The sequence below is a fragment of the Podarcis cretensis genome (assembly GCF_951804945.1).
Source record: "Podarcis cretensis genome assembly, chromosome: 7".
NCBI lineage: Eukaryota > Metazoa > Chordata > Lepidosauria > Squamata > Lacertidae > Podarcis > Podarcis cretensis.
The window spans coordinates 65,774,904-65,795,747 of record NC_137176.1 but is presented as its reverse complement, the minus strand read 5'-3'; the positions used below and the strand labels follow the sequence as shown (position 1 = coordinate 65,795,747).

Here is a 20,844-nt window from a genome sequence, read left to right as displayed (position 1 = left end):
GATCCTTACCGTGTACAAAAAGTTACAAGGAAAAAGCTAAAAGACTGTGTGCAATCCTCCCCCCAAAAGTGCTAAACATCCCTGGGCACTACCCTCCTAAAAAAAAACCCCTCAGTAACTCTGGGCAATCCACCCACCCCACGTATGCTCTTCCTCTCTCCAATGACAATGGATAGAACACTGTCAGTTTTTTATACTTTTTATAAAAGTATATACTTTTATACTTTTTTATACTGATCCCAGTCTCTTGGGAGTTGGATGTGCCTGGAGTAGAGGACAATGTCGGAGGGAGAGTTAGCGCTGACACTGCCAATAGGTCAGTGGAAGATGACAGAGGTGGGAAGACATCTGAAGGCAGCCCTCTTTAGGGAAGCTTTTAATGTTTGACAGACTATTGTATTTTTATATTTTGCTGGAAGCTGCCCAGAGTGGCTGGGGTACAAAATAATAATAATAATAATAATAATAATAATAATAAGAAGAAGAAGAAGAAGAAGAAGAAGAAGAAGAAGAAGAAGAAGAAGAAGCAGCAGCAGCAGCAGCATGGGATTTGAAAACAGTGATTGAAAATGGCTACAGATGATAGTTTGGGGTGAAATTCTGCTTAGCATTAACCATGATTAATGCAATAGAGAGACAAGGCAAAGTTCAGTAGGATGTGGAAATTTGAAGGACTGTGCTAGGAGAAGATTTCATCCTGCACCTGGTTCCTAGTCCCTTAATTATGAGATACAACAGGTATCTACTATTATAGTATTATACTACTATTGAAACTGGATATATTTTTGTTGCACAAAGATTTTGTATCTTAAACCTAATTTTGTTGTCAGTTGTTTTTATGCCACGTTTCCAGATCACATTGAGACTCATGTGAAAGGCAATTCAGAAATTAATAGAAATAATAGACAGCTTCACAGAAATCCGTTTTGATTCCTTTAGCAGCGGCTACATGCACAGACACATGTCTAGCAAAGATCAAAAGGTTAGCTGATGTTTTATTCGAAGGTGGTGCTTCTGCATCCCCAAAGGTCTGTGTAATTAGTCAAACAAAATCGCTCTTAGTATAGATCAAATGTAGATCTCACCGAAAATATTCTATATTCTTAGGAATCAGCTTGCTTAAGGGGCCTAGGGGAAAGGTTGTTTTCAAATCTGTTCACTGCATGAACTGATTAAAAATATTCTGTTGGCGGGAGAACAAAAAAAGTGCATAATTGACAAAAATAATTACAAATATTCACAGCGAGGAATAATCTAAAATTACACTGAGACGTTTCTTCAGGTTTTTTTTTTTACCACAAACAAGTGTTATCTTGTAGTATTAAAATACATTATAATGGAACCAAGGGGAATAATTGCAAGAGCACGTCAAGCACAAGGCTTAATTAAATTTTCTTGTTACTACAAAACGATAGCCTTTCAACTAATTTAGGTAGACATTTTGAGAAGCAATTGGAATTGCCTCTAGAAGCACTCTAGTAAGTGTAAGTAACAGTAACACTTCAGGGTTTTTACACCCTTGTTCTCTTGGCTTTTCCATTCAATATATTAGACCCTAATACTAAATACATTGATTAGAGAGGAAGCCGCTGTGGTTTATTCAGAAGCTGCATTTACAGCCATGATATCTGGCTGCTTCTTATTGAGTGCTTCAACCCAATCACACAGGGAGTTGGATAATCTGCAAGACAACCCCAGAGACCACCAGGAATAAGGTCTGAACTAAAGTTCTCAATGGAGAACTTTCTGCTCAACATTCAAGGGAAATGATTCACCCCCCCCCAAAAAAAAAAACCTCTGGTGGGGACGTTCTTTTTAGGAAGCAGCAAAAAAATAAACAAATATAAATAAATATAAATATTCAGTAGGCCTTCCCTTAGCAGCAGCAGATATTGACAACCTATTATATTTTGCTGTTTTCTCTGGTAGTGGCAGCAACATAACTTTCCTCTGTAAAAAAGTTCTGTTCTAGGAGCTTTGGGAGGGTGGTGGCAACACCTCCTAGCAACCACTACTATTTCCACAAATGCTGTGATACAAAGTGAAATCATTCTGGTGGGGAAAATGGTAGCTAGTGGCTGCAGAGAAAATGTTCACTGACACTAAGGCAGAAGTCCTATCCTACCCCTTCAAAAAACCAAAAAAACCCGCAGAACTGCTGCCACCGACACTGAACCTCAAGAAATTTTGCTCCCACTCTGAAAAATCACTAACTCCACCCCTTTATTGAATCACTCGATAAACAGTAGGCATCCATTCCTTACTCTGTAATTTTGGAGACCATTTACTTTCAAGAAGATTGGGGTCTGTAAGAGTTTCCTCATTGCCTACACTAGAAAATGAGTTACATCTTACCATTCCTTATTGCACATTTTGAAATTTCTTGAAATCCCAGTCCTTCCCAAATTGATTTATTCTTTGTTTTCCTTGTCTTACCATAAGTCACATCCACACCATACAATAAAAGCACATGGGCTTCCTGCCAAAAAAAGAAGAATCATGGGAACTGTACTTCACCCCCCACAGGGCTACAATTTCCAGCATCCTTAACAAACTACAGTTCCCAGGCTTATTATTTTTTTTTTGGGGGGGGGAGAAGCCATATGCTGTCAGGAGCCATCCTACTCTTGAGTAGGACCCTGGTAGAGACACATGCCCAACTGGCATGTTCTCTCCCTTCTGGTCGATCGTTTGGGAGCTGCAAAAGCTTTCTTCTGACCGAACATCACAGCAACCGATGCCAACAGACACTGGCACACTTAGGGATCTCCAGAGTTATCACAGTTCGCATAACAGAACTCAGTAGCTCAGTATTTGGCTAATCTGCATTTATTTACATATACACACTCAGAGCATCTTAACTCAGCTCCTTCCTCTTCAGCATCAAACAGGAAAGAGAAAGGACAAAGGACAATAGTCCCACTTCACGGAACACAGTAACACAAACATCCTGTCTCCGTCACTTCCCACTCTGTGGAGTCAAAACATACACCGTCATGTGATAGACAACAATCTCATGACTGCAATCACGGAGCAGGAATCTTAACATATGCTTTCAGTGCATGGTGTGGATGTGACTATAGTGTCCATGTTAACTTCTGCTTCTTAATACGGTACAATTAATTCTGCATAGTTTGCCCTTGCTCTAGTTGCATTTAATTTTGAGTTTTAGCTAGCACTATTTTCTGTGCAATGTGTGATGTTGTTTTGTTTTTGTTTTCGTGGGCTGGCATGGAAGGGAGCGAAGCACATAATGGCCTTTGACCACTGTTAGTCTTCATTTAGTTGTTGTGCTTGTCTTGTTGCATTTGGAAATACTGCAAGCTTCAGACAATTCCTTCAGAACAGCATCTTTAATGGCGTTGCTTTCACTCCCTTGGGAACACTTCTCTAGTTTCAGTTGCATTTACATCTGAATAATACATATGGGCATATACATATTTCTCGAAATAGTATAACACTGTAATACGTTCAGCTGTAGAGGTATTATCCCTATTTATGTTAATTAATCACACTCATTCAAAGATGGGAGAGGACTTTTGAATGAAAAATAATTTATTAGAGTACCCCTTACATAATTTGGAGCAAATGTTCCTATAACTGGAATTTTTTTTCTTTTTAAAGCTTGTAGTGATCATAGAAGATTAACACAATTTTACAAAACATAAGCTTGATTAATTGCAGAAGATATAAAAAGCATAGTTCATAACATCCCCTCACGCTTGGCTGGAAGTGAAACCCTCCTCTTGGAATCCAGTTAATCCCACACTCTGTTTTCTATGTCTTTGTATGTGAGCTGTACAGTGGTACCTCAGGTTAAGTACTTAATTCATTCCGGAGGTCTGTTCTTAACCTGAAACTGTTCTTAACCTGAAGCACCACTTTAGCTAATGGGGCCTCCTTCTGCCACCACACCGCTGGAGCACGATTTCTGTTCTCATCCTGAAGCAAAGTTCTTAACCCAAGGTAATATTTCTGGGTTAGCGGAGTCTGTAACCTGAAGCGTCTGTAACCTGAAGCGTATGTAACCCGAGGTACCACTGTATATTTTGGGGGTTGGTGGGTGCCCAGTGGAAGATGGGAAGGCACTGATAAGTGTGAACAAGCAGATAGGGATAGGAATTACGAGGACAAAGGCTTCAGAGGTCTATTTAAAAACTCTTCAGTAAAATTACTGTTCCTTCCTGCTTTGCCATACAAACCACCCTAACTGGCTGGGGGTCCAAATATCTGAAGAATTGCATGCTCCCACACCTATGTGCTAAGAGAACCTTTTTTGTGTTCCATTTTTAGGAGAAATACATTACTTATGTAGGGGGAAAAATTGACCTTTTCTGTGGTGGGATGGATGAAATAGTATTATCGATGGAACTTGTTATTTGTGCTTCTGATTAGTATGGCCATAGCCCAGACTTTGGTAACCCAGAGCTCAGGTAGATAATGGCCTAGATGAGCTCCATGAATGATACACTAATATACAAAATGGCATTTCCTAAATCCATTTCCTGGAATGCCATCCATAGATTATTACTCCCTTAGCTTTGAATTAAGATATTTTAAAACAGTTGTCAGAAAATGAAAATCTTTTTATTGAATCATGGCTTTTTATCCACTCCAGCATTGAGAAGGAGTATGAGGCTGGGCAATCCGGTCCTTACGAACAAATAATATTGCTATACAGTGATACCTTGGTTTACAACCATAATCCGTTCTGGATGCCCGGTTGTAAACCAAAACAGGTTGTAGCCCAAGGCGCGCTTTCGCCAATGGGGCCTCCCCCCAAAATGGGTTGTAATCCAAAAAAAGGGACACACACTTCTGGGTTTGAGGTGATTGTAATCCAAAACAGTTGTAATCCAAAACGGTTGCAAACCAAGGTACCACTGTATCTCATACACTTAAAGTGTTATTGACAGTCCAATGGACAGTTCAAGCTCTGAAATAACTAGCTGTGCTGTACATTGTTAGGCCATTGATGGGAAGTAATTCCAGCCATGTTTTTTCACATTATTGATGACCTCTTAGGGATGTTGGTTCTCTATTATTTCTTATTACTTAGCCATGTATTCCATGCAATGATAATCAATGTTATCTAGGCTACTTGAGTAAGTCTCATTGAACTTAATGGAACTTACTTCTGACATACAGCAATGGATTATTGTATTCATTGTCCATAGTATAGAAGTCAGTCTTCAATTTAGGTTGCACAGGTTCAAAGTTTGTATTGTGAATTTGTAAAATTTGCAAGTTTCATGGAGTAAGGACCAGGTTTTTTTTTCATTACTTTATAAAACAACATATATACAAATAGCATTATACAGGTAGTAAAAATTACGTGTTTCCATTTTTAAAAAGTCTGTAAAAGCTGTTGTTGTAGTTAATGATGATGATGATGATATACTGACCAGCTATGTAGAAAAAATGAATAATGGTTTCATATTGAAAGTACTGCAAAAATAACACTGATTAACTAGAAGCATAGCAGGTGTCTGATTGTATGATTGCGTGATAGTTCCTATTTAGTTTCCATATCTATATTTTCAGCATGACTAATCCTCAAGTATGTAACTATATTGAATATGTATTTTTAGAAAAATAGAAGTACACAAGCATTTTTAATAGATTGGTGCTACTGAATTGCAATTTTGTTTCATTTGGATGAAAATAGATATTTTTAGAGGGCCTGAGCTTCTAAATCCAAGACTTAAAAATTCAGTTCTTTAATGAAATGTACTAAGTTTTTCATACTGGGGTTCCAACAAACTTGCAGGGACACAAATTTAGAAACAGGGAACCCAATATTAGATTGTTGGTGGGAAATAAGAGAGAGAGGGGTTCAGTGGTTTAGGAGAGAAATAAAATGGAATGATGAACATGAAAGGCTTCTTATCTGTGGAAATAAAAAGGAAAGGAAAAAGCTGGGTTTGTAAAGTGGCAAGAGATGGGGAAAAGTAGGCACAACAGGTAGAAGGGGGAAGAAATAATAGGACATGCCACTTTGTGCTGAAAAGAGAGAAAGTTTCAGGGTTTCTTTGTTTTAGTTTATTCATCCTTAAACAGTATTAATGATTACAAATCACAAATATATAAAAATATGTGGGTCAAGAGTATAAATGACCAAATTAGAAAAGCAGGTGCTAGTACTGATATCAAAATTGTGCACACCTTTCCAAAATTCAACAAAGACATCACTCAAGTCACAGATCTTTGGTTTCTGTTGCATTCCATCTCAGTCAGGCAATTTCATTCATTATGATAACTGCAAAACCACAGTTGTCTTTGTAGTTGTGGTCTTGGTATTCTTGGGACGTCCCTGTTTGAGGACTATGAGTAGTTCAGTTGCTGCATCTAACTGTTAAATGTTATACGACATACTCTGGGTATATTTAAATCTTTAACTTTAGTTAAATTCCAACGGCATTGTTTTTTGTTCCAGTGTTAATGCATAGCCAGTCACCCTCTAGATGTCCCTTTTAATTTGAATCTGAAAGGTCTGAGTACTCAGGCAAGATCACCACCTATGTAATTCGTCTGCTGGCACTAAGCCACAGTTCCGGCACTTTCTAGCATCTTCTTTCCCCTCTCCTCTATGAGGTTAGTAGAGGAAAGGTAAGATATAATGTCATCACGTTGTGCATTTCCTTCCCCCAGCAACTGGAAGGGGATTTCAAAACGTGATGATGTTATGTCCTGAATGTTACACGAGGGAGAGGAGAAAGAGACTGGGACAACTGGTTTTGGTGCTGGGCACAGCTTGGTTGTAATGTGTAGTCCCAGTCTCAAGGGACAGCACCCCATGCTCCTGGCTACAGGATGCAGCATGCCATCTGGACCACAGGAAGCATCCTAGAAAAAGGCAGAGACTTCATTCTCCAGGACACTTTAGGACAGCCTTTCTCATCCTTGGGTCTCCAGGTGTAGTTGGACTACAAGTCCCATCATCCCTAACCACTGGCCCTGCTTCCAGGGATGATGGGAGTTGTAATGCAACAACATCTGGGGACTCAAGGATGGGAAAGGGTGCTTTAGGAGGAGGTAGCCTGTTCAAGATGTCAGCTATGAGAGTTGTTTAGTCTGCAGAGAATGATGTGTTTGCAGGGTAGGAATTGGACCTGCTGAAATAGTGTAGCTGATCCCCTAAATGCACTTGTATTGAATGAAAACAGGTGCAGAATGGTCTTTATCCCCTCCCAGCTTGACTCCTGTTGTGTTGGGTCATGCTTCTAATGTACTAAGAGGCAGTGGTCCATGACGACTGTAGAAAAGCTGTACCTGCAGTTATCAAATGAATGATGTAATGTGTGCGTTCCCCATTTCTGTCCAGTTCTTGAATCACTTACATTTACACCCTATTTACTTTGAAATGACTTCGACCATTTCACTGCTTTAAAGATCCAATTGGCTTTGTGAGATTGCAGCAACAGAGCTAATGTTCTTTACTCAGGTTCCTATAAAAACCAAGCAATAGGAATTTCAAAGACCCACTAAAGCTGTAGCTAGTAGAGTTGGCATTTTGGAGCCTGATTCTGAATACAAAGGAGAGTCCTTGACTTAATCTTCAATATTATTTCCTTTTATATGTCCCCCCCTCTATTTTATAGCCAAATAATACAGTCTGATGCCCCCAACTCACATCAGATTGGAGTGTTTGTGGGATTGTACCAGTGCCAGCAGCCAGGCTGGGAATCAGTGCAGCCACCATTATTTATATTGGCTTTTAACAAGACAGATGTAATAAAGATAATTTAGATGGGGTTCTGCAGAGGTGCTCTGAATAAAACTGTCCTGATTGTTCACAGAAGAAGATTTTGGCATCACAAATACATTTTTGGAGTCCCTGGAGTCCTTTGGAAGACCCCCTCGCAAGCTTACTTTTTTTTAATCTGTTTGAATCAAGAATCACATTATGAATGTAATTATGTCAAATAGTCTATTAGATTTAGCACTTTGAAAACAAACATGGCTAATTCAGAGCACGGCACATTGTCTTCATTCTGGGTTCCCATCACTCTGAATGGTCACTGCTATTGCCCAGATAACTGGGGAATCGAGAAGAGCATGCTACCTCCTCCTCCTATGTGATATGAGACAAAGTGTTTGCTATGTTTGCAGGCCATGGAAACAGGCCTTCACCTTGGGTGATTTACAAAGAAGATTGCCAAGTCAGGGGTTTGGTTTAGCTCAGACTTAACTTCAAGCTCGCTTCATTCTGCAGTGACTTCCAGCTTGTATAATGCTCTCTTCCAGGGATGCTCACCTGACTCCCTCATTATATATCTACCGGTATATGTGCCAGGCAAAAACATTCATCCCAGTCCTTTGGCCAATTAAACAACCTATAGCTTTCTAACCTGACTAATTCAGCTAGCTAGCCCTGGTGATTATCTAATGTTTATTAGATGGATTTCCCCTAAATTGATTTCTGAAATATGATTTTTGTTATTCATGTTTTTATACTGGATTTTATGCTGCTTTTACAATTAAGTGTTTAAAATTTGTTGTTAGCCGCCCTGAGCCTGGTTTTTGAACTTGGAAGGGCAGGGTATAAATAAAATATTATTATTATTATTATTATTATTATTATTATTATTATTATTAGGGTGGGGTATTGTTTTTGTTTGTTATTATGTTATGCATTTTTGTGTTTTTTAAACCACCCTGTGATCTTTGGACTGAGGTTTGATGATGATGATGATGATAATAATAATAATAATAATAATAATAATAATAATACCTGAGTTGTCAAATAGCCCCACAACTTGAAGACACTCCTTCTATTCTTCAGCTCCCTGCTGGCTCCATACTTTGCTACGTCTGTCCCCTCCACCTATTACTGACTCCTCTTCTACCTCCAACTGAGGTATGCTAACAAGACCCTGCCAGCCAGTTGCCAGAAACTTCTCTTATCAGAGGTTAGGAGGTGATAGTTGAGTGGAAGGAGCAGCAGAGGTGGCAAATGACAGGTCCAGCAGAGAAGGGCAAAACCGAAGGGCTCCAACTAGCATTTGTTTGCTGGTACATCATCAGGTTTGAAGGTAGACTTGGAAGGGCATCTACGGAACACAAGATTACTGTGAAGTTATCTCATAGCCTTAGGAGCCTTTTGGCTTCTACTATTAAAGCAAAGGTGGCACGACTGCACATGACTTTTCTGAAAAGAAGTGTTCAGGGTGATGATTATTCTTGCGGGCAGGAAAACCACCCAGCTCTGACCCACTTACCAAGCCTAGGTTGCTAAAGCTTTATGACACAGGCTGCTTTTTATTCCACTGTAGCAAAAGCAGAATACAAAGATTCTAAGGTACTGGTTTATAAGAAAGGGGGAAATAATAGGTAGGTGTTCCTGTTTGCCTGTGAAAGGTGTGGACGAATAGACTAAACATGCTGACAAGTTAATATTTGCAATTGGTTATGATACATCAGCCAAAACGTAACTGATTTTGCTAAGAGACATCTTTTCTGTGTACAGGTATTCCCTTGTTTTTCACTTCTCCTGATCTTACGTGGCCCAATTTGCAAATCATACAGAAGCGTGGTTGTTCTAAGCAGGTATTCAGTTCAAACTAATAAAATGTGGCATTTGGCTGAATATGTAAGAGTTGCAGAGTCTATTGGCTGGAATAAAGGACACTGGAGTGGAGGCAGTGATGTTTGTAATATACACTGAGCTGCTGAATTCTTTCTGGCCTTGGGGAAGTCATTTAATTTCTTTTCACTCCCATCAAGCTCAGACAGAAAAATGAATTTTAAAAACCCACAACAAAAACAAAAAGGAAAGAGGTCTACTGCAAAGAGGTCCTGCTGAAAGGGGCATTGCCCCTGAGCACAGCTTTCCTAGATAAAACTTACTTTAAATCATTGTTGTTTAGGAAAGTGTTTGTCCTAGAACTTGGTAGCTAGCACAGATGCTACCATTGCTGCTGTCTATTGACAAAAGGGAGAAATGTAGTACAAGGTGGTTAGATGTCAAAATAAGTCTGGTTTCCCGCATTCAGTGCAAGATTGATTATTTGACCTGCATATTAATTTAATTAAATGCTGTTAAATGTTTGATTGAAATACTGGTGCGAATAAAGCTTCTGTTTATGTTTTTGAAGATTGCATTTTAGCACCTGCCTTTTATTTATCATCCTGCTTGCATGATAGACCAGCAGACATTATAATGGCTCTTCAAAACGTCCATGTGGAGCAGGCCTAGGGGTCACTTACATGCAATCGGGGAAAAACACTCAAAGGGGCTCTTCGGCGATAATGCTTCTGGCTTAATTAACTTAATAAACCTTCTCAGCTGCTTAGATCTGTGGGACTGGCCCTTTTACAAGTTCCACATAATTATCATTCCACACTTGCAAAGGATCCATATTTTAGCGTGGCATCGCCTACACTTTAGAATTTCTCTTCCATTTATATTAGGCTAGTTCCTTAACTGTATTGTTTTTGGTGTCTGCTAAAAACTTTTTTATTGTTCCAGCAAGCCTACCTGGGCCTGTAATTTTGACACATGCATTTAATAGGTATGTGTTTTAAAATTAGCATTTTAAAATCTATACTTTTATGGAACTTGTTTTTTGTGTTTGTTTTGTATTTGGTGTTTTAAATGAATGTTTTAGGTAGTTATTGTAAACTGCATAGTGGTCTTTTGTTGTTCTTCTTCTTGTTGTTTAGTCGTTTAGTCATGTACAACTCTTCATGACCCCATGGACCAGAGCACGCCAGGCACTCCTGTCTTCCACTGCCTCCCGCACTTTGGTCAAACTCATGCTGGTAGCTTCGAGAACACTGTCCAACCATTTTGTCCTCTGTCGTCCCCTTCTCCTTGTGCCCTCAATCTTTCCCAACATCAGGGTCTTTTCCAGGGAGTCTTCTCTTCTCATGAGGTGGCCAAAGTATTAGAGCCTCAGCTTCAGGATCTGTCCTTCCAGTGAGCACTCAGGGCTGATTTCCTTAAGAATGGGGAGGTTTGATCTTCTTGCAGTCCATGGGACTTTCAAGAGTCTCCTCCAGCACCATAATTCAAAAGCATCAATTCTTCGGCAATCAGCCTTCTTTATGGTCCAGCTCTCACTTCCATACATCACTACTGGGAAAACCATGGCTTTAACTATACGGACATTTGTTGGCAAGGTGATGTCTCTGCTTTTTAAGATGCTGTCTGGGTTTGTCATAGGTGTCTTTGTCCATGGAGTTTTCTTGGCAGGGATACTGGAGTGGCTTGCTGGTTCCTGCTCCAGGTGGATTACGTTTGGTCAAAACTCTCCACTATGACCTATCCATCTTGGGTGGCCCTGCACAGCATAGCTCATAGCTTCTCTGAGTTATTCAGGCCCTTTCGCCACAGCAAGGCAGTGATCCATGAAGGGGTTTGTTCTAGTAAATGGTATATAATTTTTGTTAAATAATAAATAAATAAAATAATATTTTGTTGAGCCAGAAATTAGCTCTGTCTCTTAGTCTGTGCGCTTCAGAGTCCAGCTTCAGCACTTCAGTCTTCGTCTGTTTAAACTACTGTTCCCAATTGCATCTGTAAGCAGGGAAATGTAATGTAACATCTGTTTACTAAGTGGGCTCAAACCAACATTAAACCACTGTTTCAGACATAACGGCTGTGTTCAGATGTCATGTACTGGGAAACGAAGCAGGGAAACATGGCATGACCCATGGTTTGTTTGAAAGATGGAAACTTCAACCTATGATTTCAAATTCTCTTATTTCAAACAAACCATAGGTAGCCTTAACCACAGTTTGTCAGTATGGACAAAGCAGTGAACTGCAGCTAAGCAAAAATAGTAGTGAATGCTTCCAAACAACTGCACTAGAAGAAATGAGCAGGGAACATGCAAGCCCAAGGATCACCCAGACATAGTCACATCAAACTAAATTCTGGTTTAGCATGATGCCTGAATGGATACAATGGGAACAAACCAAGATCGATCCACTGGCAAAAGGGAGAGGAAAGCACATGGATCCAACACTTATACCCTACTTAACAAACTATAACTCTTTAAGCCAGGAATGTAACATCCAAACTGGACCAAAGTATATCAACATCAATCTGTATTTTAATCATTATAAATATTAGGCAGAGTAATTACACACTTTTCTCCAGAGTGTAAGAGAAAAAGGTTCACAAATGTTAATAGGAATCCAACAAAAGACATCAATTCAGTGCTTGGTGGAAAGCTGTAGCAGATTTTAAGGACATTAATGTTTCTTTTGGGATAAATTAAGAATTGAGTCCTCAGACTATAAGAACCTGGAAGATAAATTTCTACACTATGGAAGATTTTCCAAATTGCTGTTACAAAGTCTGATGAAATGGGGATTTTGGTGCTACAGATTAGTTTGGAAAGCCCATATAAGGCAGAAGTGAGTGAAATTAGAAAAGAATGTGGAGACATTACAAGAACATTAACAAGTGAATAAGAGTAATAGCCACAGTGAGGAAGTTAGATACTTTCAACAGTATGGAGATACAAGAACTATATAGCCTGAGAAACAAAAAAGAGGAATGTGGTTTTGGACCATTTACAAACCTTATAATTTTCTGATTGACCTAAAGTTTTCAAGAAAAGGTGTACAGCTGCTGTTAAATATTTATCATGTTTAGTGTCATGTATCTTCTGCTATTTCTTGATTTTTTATTGCAATGGTAACAAGGGGGAAATGGAAGCATTATAAGGGAGTTGGGTATGTTTAGCCTGGAGAAGAGGAGACTGAGAGGAGATATGAGAGCCATCTTCAAATGTTGAAAGGGCTTGACATGGAAGATGGAGCAAGCTTGTTTTCTCCTGCTCCAGAGTCTAGGACACAAATGAAGTACAAGTTACAAGAAAGGAGGTTCTAACTAAACATCAGGAATAACTTTCTGACAGTAAGAGCCGCTCAACAGTGGAATGTACTCCTTGGGAGGTGGTATACTTAAACAGAGGTCGGATGGCCATCAGAGGTTTTTAAGGAGAGGTTGGGCTGTCATGGGTGCATTAGTTGAGATTCTTGCATTGTAGGGGCTTGGACTACTGTAGATGAGCCTCAGGGTCCCCTCCAACTCTACAATTCTATGATATTTTATGTTTAGTGAGAAGCTTTTTCACAGTAAAGCAAAATGAAATGCTAACAAACAAGTTGTAAAGTGTGCTTTTTATGCCCATAAACTACAGAGAGTGCTTAACTGAATGTGGCTTCCTGTTGCCTTTTGCCCATATTGCGACTTCCCTGTATTATGCTGTCCATAGAATGCCAAAGATATAATTTGTGGCATGGTTTGTGCTGCATAAGATCTTTTGGAATGGGAGCATTGAACCAAAGCAATATTTTCTGTCTCCCTCAAATATAGTACCTATTGCACAAAAGCAGTACCCAAGGTGCCACTGATCTTGTATTTTGTATTTTGTGGGCAAATGTGTTGGCATATTAAATGAGCATTCAATAAACAGAAAACCAGTAGAGCAGCAAGCCTTTATGGACATAAAGAACATTGTATTGATTTGCAGTGGTCACGGGGAGTTAATAGACAGAATGGAATTCCCTGCACTGGAACCTAGCCATGACACTGAAATAAAACCAGAAATTGTCAGGAGGCCTGTTAGAGGTTATGAAAGAAAGCACTGCACGTTTGCATAAATTACTAGAAGGTTATACAAAAAGTCTATATAGTGCATATATTTATTAGCATAATATCTAAATAAAGTCAGTAACATGAAAGGTATGGAGCATGACTGAGACCAAGGAATTACTGTTAAGGTTTCCAAATTTATTCAGTTTGAATTTGGATTAAGCTGCAATGGAGGCTGACCTGAACTGAGGTAATATCCACAAAATGTTGTTTAAATCACCGTTTGCGGGTTCTGAATCTTTTCTCAAGATGTACTCAACTGCTTATTCCACAGAACATCTAGAAATATGCAAAATCTATATTTGGGGCCAAACAACAGATGATCTGTGAATAAGATCCATGAATCTGCCTTCAAGGAGGCAGATTGGGATTACAGTGCTTCAGTAGGAGAATTAACCTTTTCCACCATGACATTTACCCAATGAAAATTCTGGTTGGCATCCGCCCACCTCCCCCAGCTGCTATTTGGAGATACGAGTCCATATACTGTTACAGATTCCATATGTACATTTCTCTCTACACATCCCAACTGGCCCAGGGAATATAGCAGTTGGAGGAATGATTTTTTCATTGGACAAATTAGTGAGGGGGAGGGGAAATCCCCTTCCCCATAGTGCTAAAGTCCCATATTGAATTCCCCTCAGCACAGCTGCCACTAAAATCCTTTAAAGATATGCACACTGTCCTCTTTGTGGGCTTCATCCCATCACATTTGGCCTTTAGTCCTCTGAGTGGACATGCAGGCTTTTCCTTCGTTCTCCATAAGGAAGCGGAGGGAAAAATAAAGATGTTTTGGAGCATTAAATTGTTCTCTATTTTGGCACAGCCTTCACTGTTTAAGGTCAAAAAGCATAGATTAAATATAACTCCTTCTTCTGCCTCACTTCTAAAGTAGATATTGTCAAAATAAAATAAATACTTTACACACACATCAAGAAATAACTGCTGTGCAAAATTGCCCTCTGTTTTTATTCTTGAAAGACCTGGTTCTTGAAGCATTATATTAGCGTGAAGTCTGTGCCACAGCTCTCTTGCTGATGCATATGCAGTACCTTGAACAGAAAATTAGAGGCTTTCAGTGTTGCGCTGCCACTGTATTTCAACGAATCTTTTGTCAGTGGTGATTAAAAAAAAAGAAATACGTAGCATGATAAAATTGGATTCAGGTTCTTAGTGTTTACTGGAATGTACCAGCTCTATGATTTTCTACCGCACTGAGGCTTATATTCAGAAAGGGCGGATGTCAGAAAGATAGATAGGTACCTTCACGACAGGTAACGTGTAGGTTGATGGGTTTTACAAAACACCAGAGCTGTCAGCGTGACTGTTGAGCGCCTTCACTAACTTCAGGTGCTTGAATAGGGGGCAAGGAGGGGCAGCACTTTGTGATAGTATTCTTTTTGATATGTCAGCTTCTAGCATCCCTCGAGTATGTTATTTCATGTTGTCAAATTGGAGCTGGGTAAGGAAGTTTCGCCCGTGTCCATAAACTTCAAAGCTTTAGGGAAATATGTGGAGAGCTATGTCATCCACATAGATTGACAGAAGTGGTGTGGTAGGTTTTCACCTCAAAAGAACATGGTATAATGTTTTAGCGCTGTAACTGGGGGTTGTATCCATGGTTAAAGTCATTTACAGTAATGTGATCTTGTGTACTTTGCAACACCCCTCCCCCCAAAAAATCTCTTATTTTTGCACGAGAGAATTCATAAGCAGGTTGCTGGTAACTTCATTGCACAATGGATAGTGCAATCTGTTGTGCAGTGAGCTATTGTATTGGATTCTGGTGTTGCATTAGCATCCACTAATGCTAGAGCCTTTTCGCTAGCAAACAGAGATACAAACCTAAGCTCTGATTTAACTTGTATTTTTTGGTTGTGCTGCCAGTAATTTGTTTGGTTTATTACTTTTCTATTAAAAAAACAACTTGTTTTAGTGATCTTAGTTATTTCTCTGTTTGGGAACTATTTAACATAACTAACTACTTCATAAAGTTGTGCAGTCCTGATATATGGGCTTTCATATAAAAGAAAAGCTCATACTTTGATTTTTCTACAATTCCTTGTTATCTGATTTTTTATCTACACCTTCATTCACAAAGAGAATGTTACTGATATTCTCCAGCCATACACTCTGTCATATTCTCATCCATTGCTCCCTTTCCCCACTTCCTTCTTTGACTACTGGGTGTTTATTTTTTTAAAGCTACCTCATGCATATGTTCATATTGATTGCATTTGAGGCTTATTGTTGTTGTTTTTATAATGGATGCATTATTTCATTTCATTTCACTTTATATGTCATCTCACTGTTCATATTGTATGCTGTGTTGTAAGTTGCCCTGTCCTCTGTTCTGTAGTGAGGATGGGGTGTAAAAACTCTCTGTAATAAAGCGCTGCTTCCTTCAAAAAATCTCAACTGTTCATATATAAACTGAAGACATCAATCTTTCAGTAGGGAGAAAACAGCATTTTCAACATCTCTTTTATGAATGTGAAATTCAACTGAGTATTGTGAACTGCCTTGCTTCTTGAGTTAAAGATCAGAAGGCTATGGAAGAAAATTGTGGTCTAATGGAGGTAGAAATAAATATCAATCCTTTTCAACAACAATTTGTTTCTGGCTTGCATGTTTTCACGTCATATTAAATATAACTGAACTTTGTGTAACAGAGAAAAAAGGAGGAAAGGAAATAATAGCACCAAACCTAATCTTTAAGGATGACAAAAAGGAATTTGCCCTGTGAGACTTACCACTGCGTCATTTTCCCCACAGCCACATCTAGTCCCCCTTTGATTGATGACGCCTCAAAAACTACCTCTGCAAACTGTTCTAGGCATTTGTTAGTGTCTGAGTGAAAATGTGCTTCCTAATGCCCATTTTGAACAGGCCTTCCCTTAACTTTATTCCCTGGCCTCATCTTTTGCCCTTAAATAAAATTTTAGGTAGTTGACATCTGTGATTTGAGAAATGCGTTTCGGTTAGGCATTTCTAGAGATCTGTTTCCCAAAGAGAGAATTTAATTTTTCTGTTTGCCTTTTTTTTTTCATCTTTGAAGTTGCTTTACTGTCCCCCCTTAAGTGCTGCAGTAGATCTTACAGCCCGGAGTGGCTCAAAGTAGAAAAGGGTAGCCTAACAAGCCACATAAACTTTATGATGTGGACATATGAGATATGCTTTAGTTAGCAATGAATAAAAAATTGAACAAAACTCTCTTGAGATTTTCAGGATTTCTGATTATGCCAAGTTTTCATACTAGCAATCTTCCCCCAAGAAAGAAGTCCTCAACAGAGTTTTGTTAACTTTATACTCAGCGCTAACTAGAGCATCTATCACACCCAGACACCATAAAGTTTATCTGACTTATTTGGCTTCATAAGAACTGGAGGTGGCTCTGGAAGGCCAGTCTAGTCTAGCATCCTGTTCTAACAGTGGCCAACCATGCCTATGGGAACACAGCAAACAGGACACAAATGCAACAGCACTTCCTCCATTTGTGATTCCCAACAACTGATATTCAGAGGCATATTCCCTCCAACACTTGAGGTACAGCATAGCCATTGTGGCAGGTATCCTTTCCCTCGATGAAACAAAAAAAAAAAACTGTACAAAAATGTATTTATTAGAAGAAAGTGTGCATAAAACTGCAAATATTTAATGAAAATAGCCTACATAAATGTTTATATTAGGGAAAGGTCCTCAAAAATATATATCCGTATTTGAGGTGCTTGCTGCAGATAGCACAGCAGTGACTTTCTGAAGTTCCCAGAGGCATGGCAGTAGCAACCTTCAGGCTGGGTCAGGAAATACTTCGGTCTGAAATCCTGGAGAGCCACTGATAGTTAGTGTAGATTGGACTAGAGAACCAACATCCCATGGGCTAGATTTGGTCTGCACAACTGTTTGAACCAGCCGGCCAACATCTCCTGAGTGCCGCCCCTCTTCAGCAGCAGTCCATACATGATCACAAAAATGTTCCCATTGGAAACTCCCACTTCATGCAGTAGCAGAAAGGAAATATGGGTGGATCACTGCAAACATGATCATGAGCTCCCTGTGTTGGGAAAGGTGAACTGCAAGGTGTTGAGAGCCAACACTTCAAGGTGCCTGGATTGGTTCGAAAAGGAAAAGCTCACTCTTCACTACTGCCAATCTGCTTCCTGGTCTCCTGAGATCACAGGGAGGGAAGTTCTAAGCAGCTGCTCCTGGTGATCTCTTACACCTGTTGCCCAGCTGATTCAAAAACAGATGAGCAGTGGCAAACAGGTGTGTGTGTGTGTGTGTGTGTGTGTGTGTGTGCACAAGCATGAGAAAGTGTGAGGTGATCCCCCACACTGCCAGCTTTGTCCATTCTCATCACCATCATGTGGAAGGCTGGCCACAAGGAAATGCAGAGAAAAGGATCTCCTATCCCTGATCTAGATGGACCAGTGGGCTGGCTTTGTATGTGGCAGTGTTCTTTGTGCCATGAGCAACCAGTCTCGGAAAATGCAGGAACCTTTCGCAGAGAGGAAGGCATGTGCAGTACAATACTTCAGGGCTTCAGTTTGATTTGTGTCAGGTTACTAGTGATTATTCTTAGCACTTGTGCTGAATCTTGGATTTGTGAAATAAATAAGAAAAAGGGCATCTGAAGATGTGTCACGTATTTTCTCCTGCGCTGCTGAAATTTACCCATATGTTTAGGATGAAGGAGCAGAGCAGTTGGCTGGCCTCAAGGAAGACTTGAGCCTGGAAGATTGCCTTTGTTTGTATAAATTAAAGCACTAATAAAAGAGCTAAAGTCATTTAGGAAGAAGAAATACATTAGGTAAATAGCAGTAATCCATTAAAGACTAAGGAAAGAACAGCCATGTAGAAGAAGAAAATTGTCTTCCAGTTGTATAATTATAGCTGCATTTAACGTAGTACTGTAAATCCTGGAAGATAACCAACCAAATAGTGTTCTTTTTTTTCTTTTCTTTTCTCACTTACAAAGTGTTGATGCTGCTTCGCAATTTAACAAACACCTGTTTTTCAAAAGCAGTGAAAAAATGCTGAAGAACCACCTGACTTTCCCTTGAGGAGAGTGATGACTTCTTTGTTTTCACCTCAGACACAGTAACAATACTAAAAGACAAGATCTATGTATGTATGTATGTATGTATGTGTGTGTATGTATATATGTATATACACATGGTAACTTCTAATACCTGTACACATGTATACGTTGTTTTCCCAAAAACTTTGAAGAAAGAGAAAAAGAGGGAAACAACTGATGACACTATGACCGTTTCCCCATTAACACCGTAGTTGGCATGAGGGTTGTTTTATGAAAACATCAGGTTAACAATGGTCATTCATGCAATGGATATTAACATATTGCAGCAACTTGTAGTGTATTCTCTTAGACCATCTTTCTCCCAGACTAATCTTCACCAACTGTTGGAGTACAACTCTCAGCCAGCATACCTTTTTTGCTCACTATCCTTATTTAGCGTTGTGTGTTTCCGTAGGTTCAATTTGGGCCTTAAGCGGAGGCATTTTGTTTAAATACCCTTCAAAAATGTATGCATGGAAAACAGTGTATTTCTGATGCCACTCTTCATGTACCATCCACCTTTTTTAAAAAATGAAGGGAGGCATATGGTTTATTCCTAGGATTGCCATGATTAAACACTATGTAATATAGACACGTCTATATAGAGGTCAAAGCTTCTTAGCAGTGGCAATGATGTTTACTGAAATGTGGGATTTTGGCTGTACAGACACAGTGGCAGAGCCATTCTAGTGCTGCCACTGGTGCACCAGTGCATCCCTGAGTTATCCATTGCATTTAATAGGTAAGGTAAAGGGACCCCTGACCATTAGGTCCAGTCGTGACTGACACTGGGGTTGCAGTGCTCATCTCGCTTTATTGGCCGAGGGAGCCAGAGTTCAGCTTCCGGGTCATGTAGCCAGCATGACTAAGCCGCTTCTAACGAACCAGAGCAGCGCACGGAAATGCTGTTTACCTTCCCGCCAGAGTGGTACCTATTTATCTACTTGCACTTTGACGTGCTTTCGAACTGCTAGGTTGGCAGGAGCTGGGACCAAATAATGGGAGCTCACCCCGTCGCAGGGATTCGAACCGCCGACCTTCTGATTGGCAAGTCCTAGGCTCTGTGGTTTAACCCACAGCGCCACCCACGTCCCACTGCATTTAATAGGCCAGTGCTAATTAAAACACATGCTGAAATACAGAAATATATTTAAAAATTAGTTGTCCACAGGTAAGGCTAAGTAACATTCTGTATCTTTGAAACGGTGGTGCCTTCAAATGTTATAAGAGGTACATTTGTTTGTTTCCAGGATCAGTGGTTTTGGCGTGTCAGAAACAACCGAGTGATGGATGGATACCCCATGCAGATTACCTACTTCTGGAGGGGGCTGCCGCCAAGTATCGATGCAGTTTATGAAAACAGTGACGGGAATTTTGTTTTCTTTAAAGGTAAGAAGTGAAATTACATGAAGAGCCGAGTAAAAATTCATTTAAGAAACTTGCTAACATGTTGCATTTGGAGAGCTATTACATGGAAATCAGGATGACAAACTACAGAAGCAATTTTTGGAATATAACTTGCTTACACTCCTAGATAAAGTGCTCTTCAAATCAGAGTTAAGACAGTAGCCGAGTCTTCCTACGAAATGCTGCCCACTGCAACTGGGGAAGCTATAGCCAAGATCTCCCCACAGATTTCTCTGTATTCATCTGGGACCTTATCAGGAAGGTATCCCACTTGGAGAAAGGGTTTCTGAAGTTATGAGTGATATCGCTAGTAACTTTCGGGTTAGACTAGAATTCTGACACAATGGGAGTATCTTCAAAGGTTTGGAAACTAGAATTACTTCAGTACATGGCTGCCAGATTACTGAAACTAGTCACTATGGTCCTATTGTGTCTGTGCTGTATCTGTAGCTCCTGGTCTGCTTCTGGACTCAATTCAAAGCAACAGTTTTTGACCATCACAGCTTAGAAACAGGTCACTTGAAGGATTGCCTGTCTTCATACATACCCTCCCATACTCTTAAGAAATTCAATAGAGGGATCTCTATGTGTGCCCCCTTCCATATCTCAGTTAAGGCAGGGAGCTACCATGGAGAGAGTCTTCTTAGTGGTCAAACTACAATTTTAAAACATTCTCCTCAGAGCATCTTGTTTGGCACCCACTTTGTTATCATTCTGGCAAAGATCTTTTTATTTTCCCAAACTT

General features: G+C 39.7%; 1 protein-coding gene and 1 long non-coding RNA gene across 3 annotated transcripts in view; both read left to right on the top strand.

The window, feature by feature from the left end:
* The window catches only part of LOC307219798, a 423,907-nt gene that overhangs the window by 168,605 nt on the left and 234,458 nt on the right, over nucleotides 1–20,844 (top strand). The window lies entirely within an intron of this gene.
* Nucleotides 1–20,844, top strand: part of MMP16 (matrix metallopeptidase 16) — a 170,613-nt gene that overhangs the window by 121,543 nt on the left and 28,226 nt on the right. For both annotated transcript variants that reach the window (XM_079983108.1, XM_079983109.1), the window contains one exon: nucleotides 19,943–20,081. In XM_079983108.1, coding sequence (XP_079839234.1) covers nucleotides 19,943–20,081 — 139 coding nt within the window. The remainder of the gene's footprint in view (nucleotides 1–19,942; nucleotides 20,082–20,844) is intronic.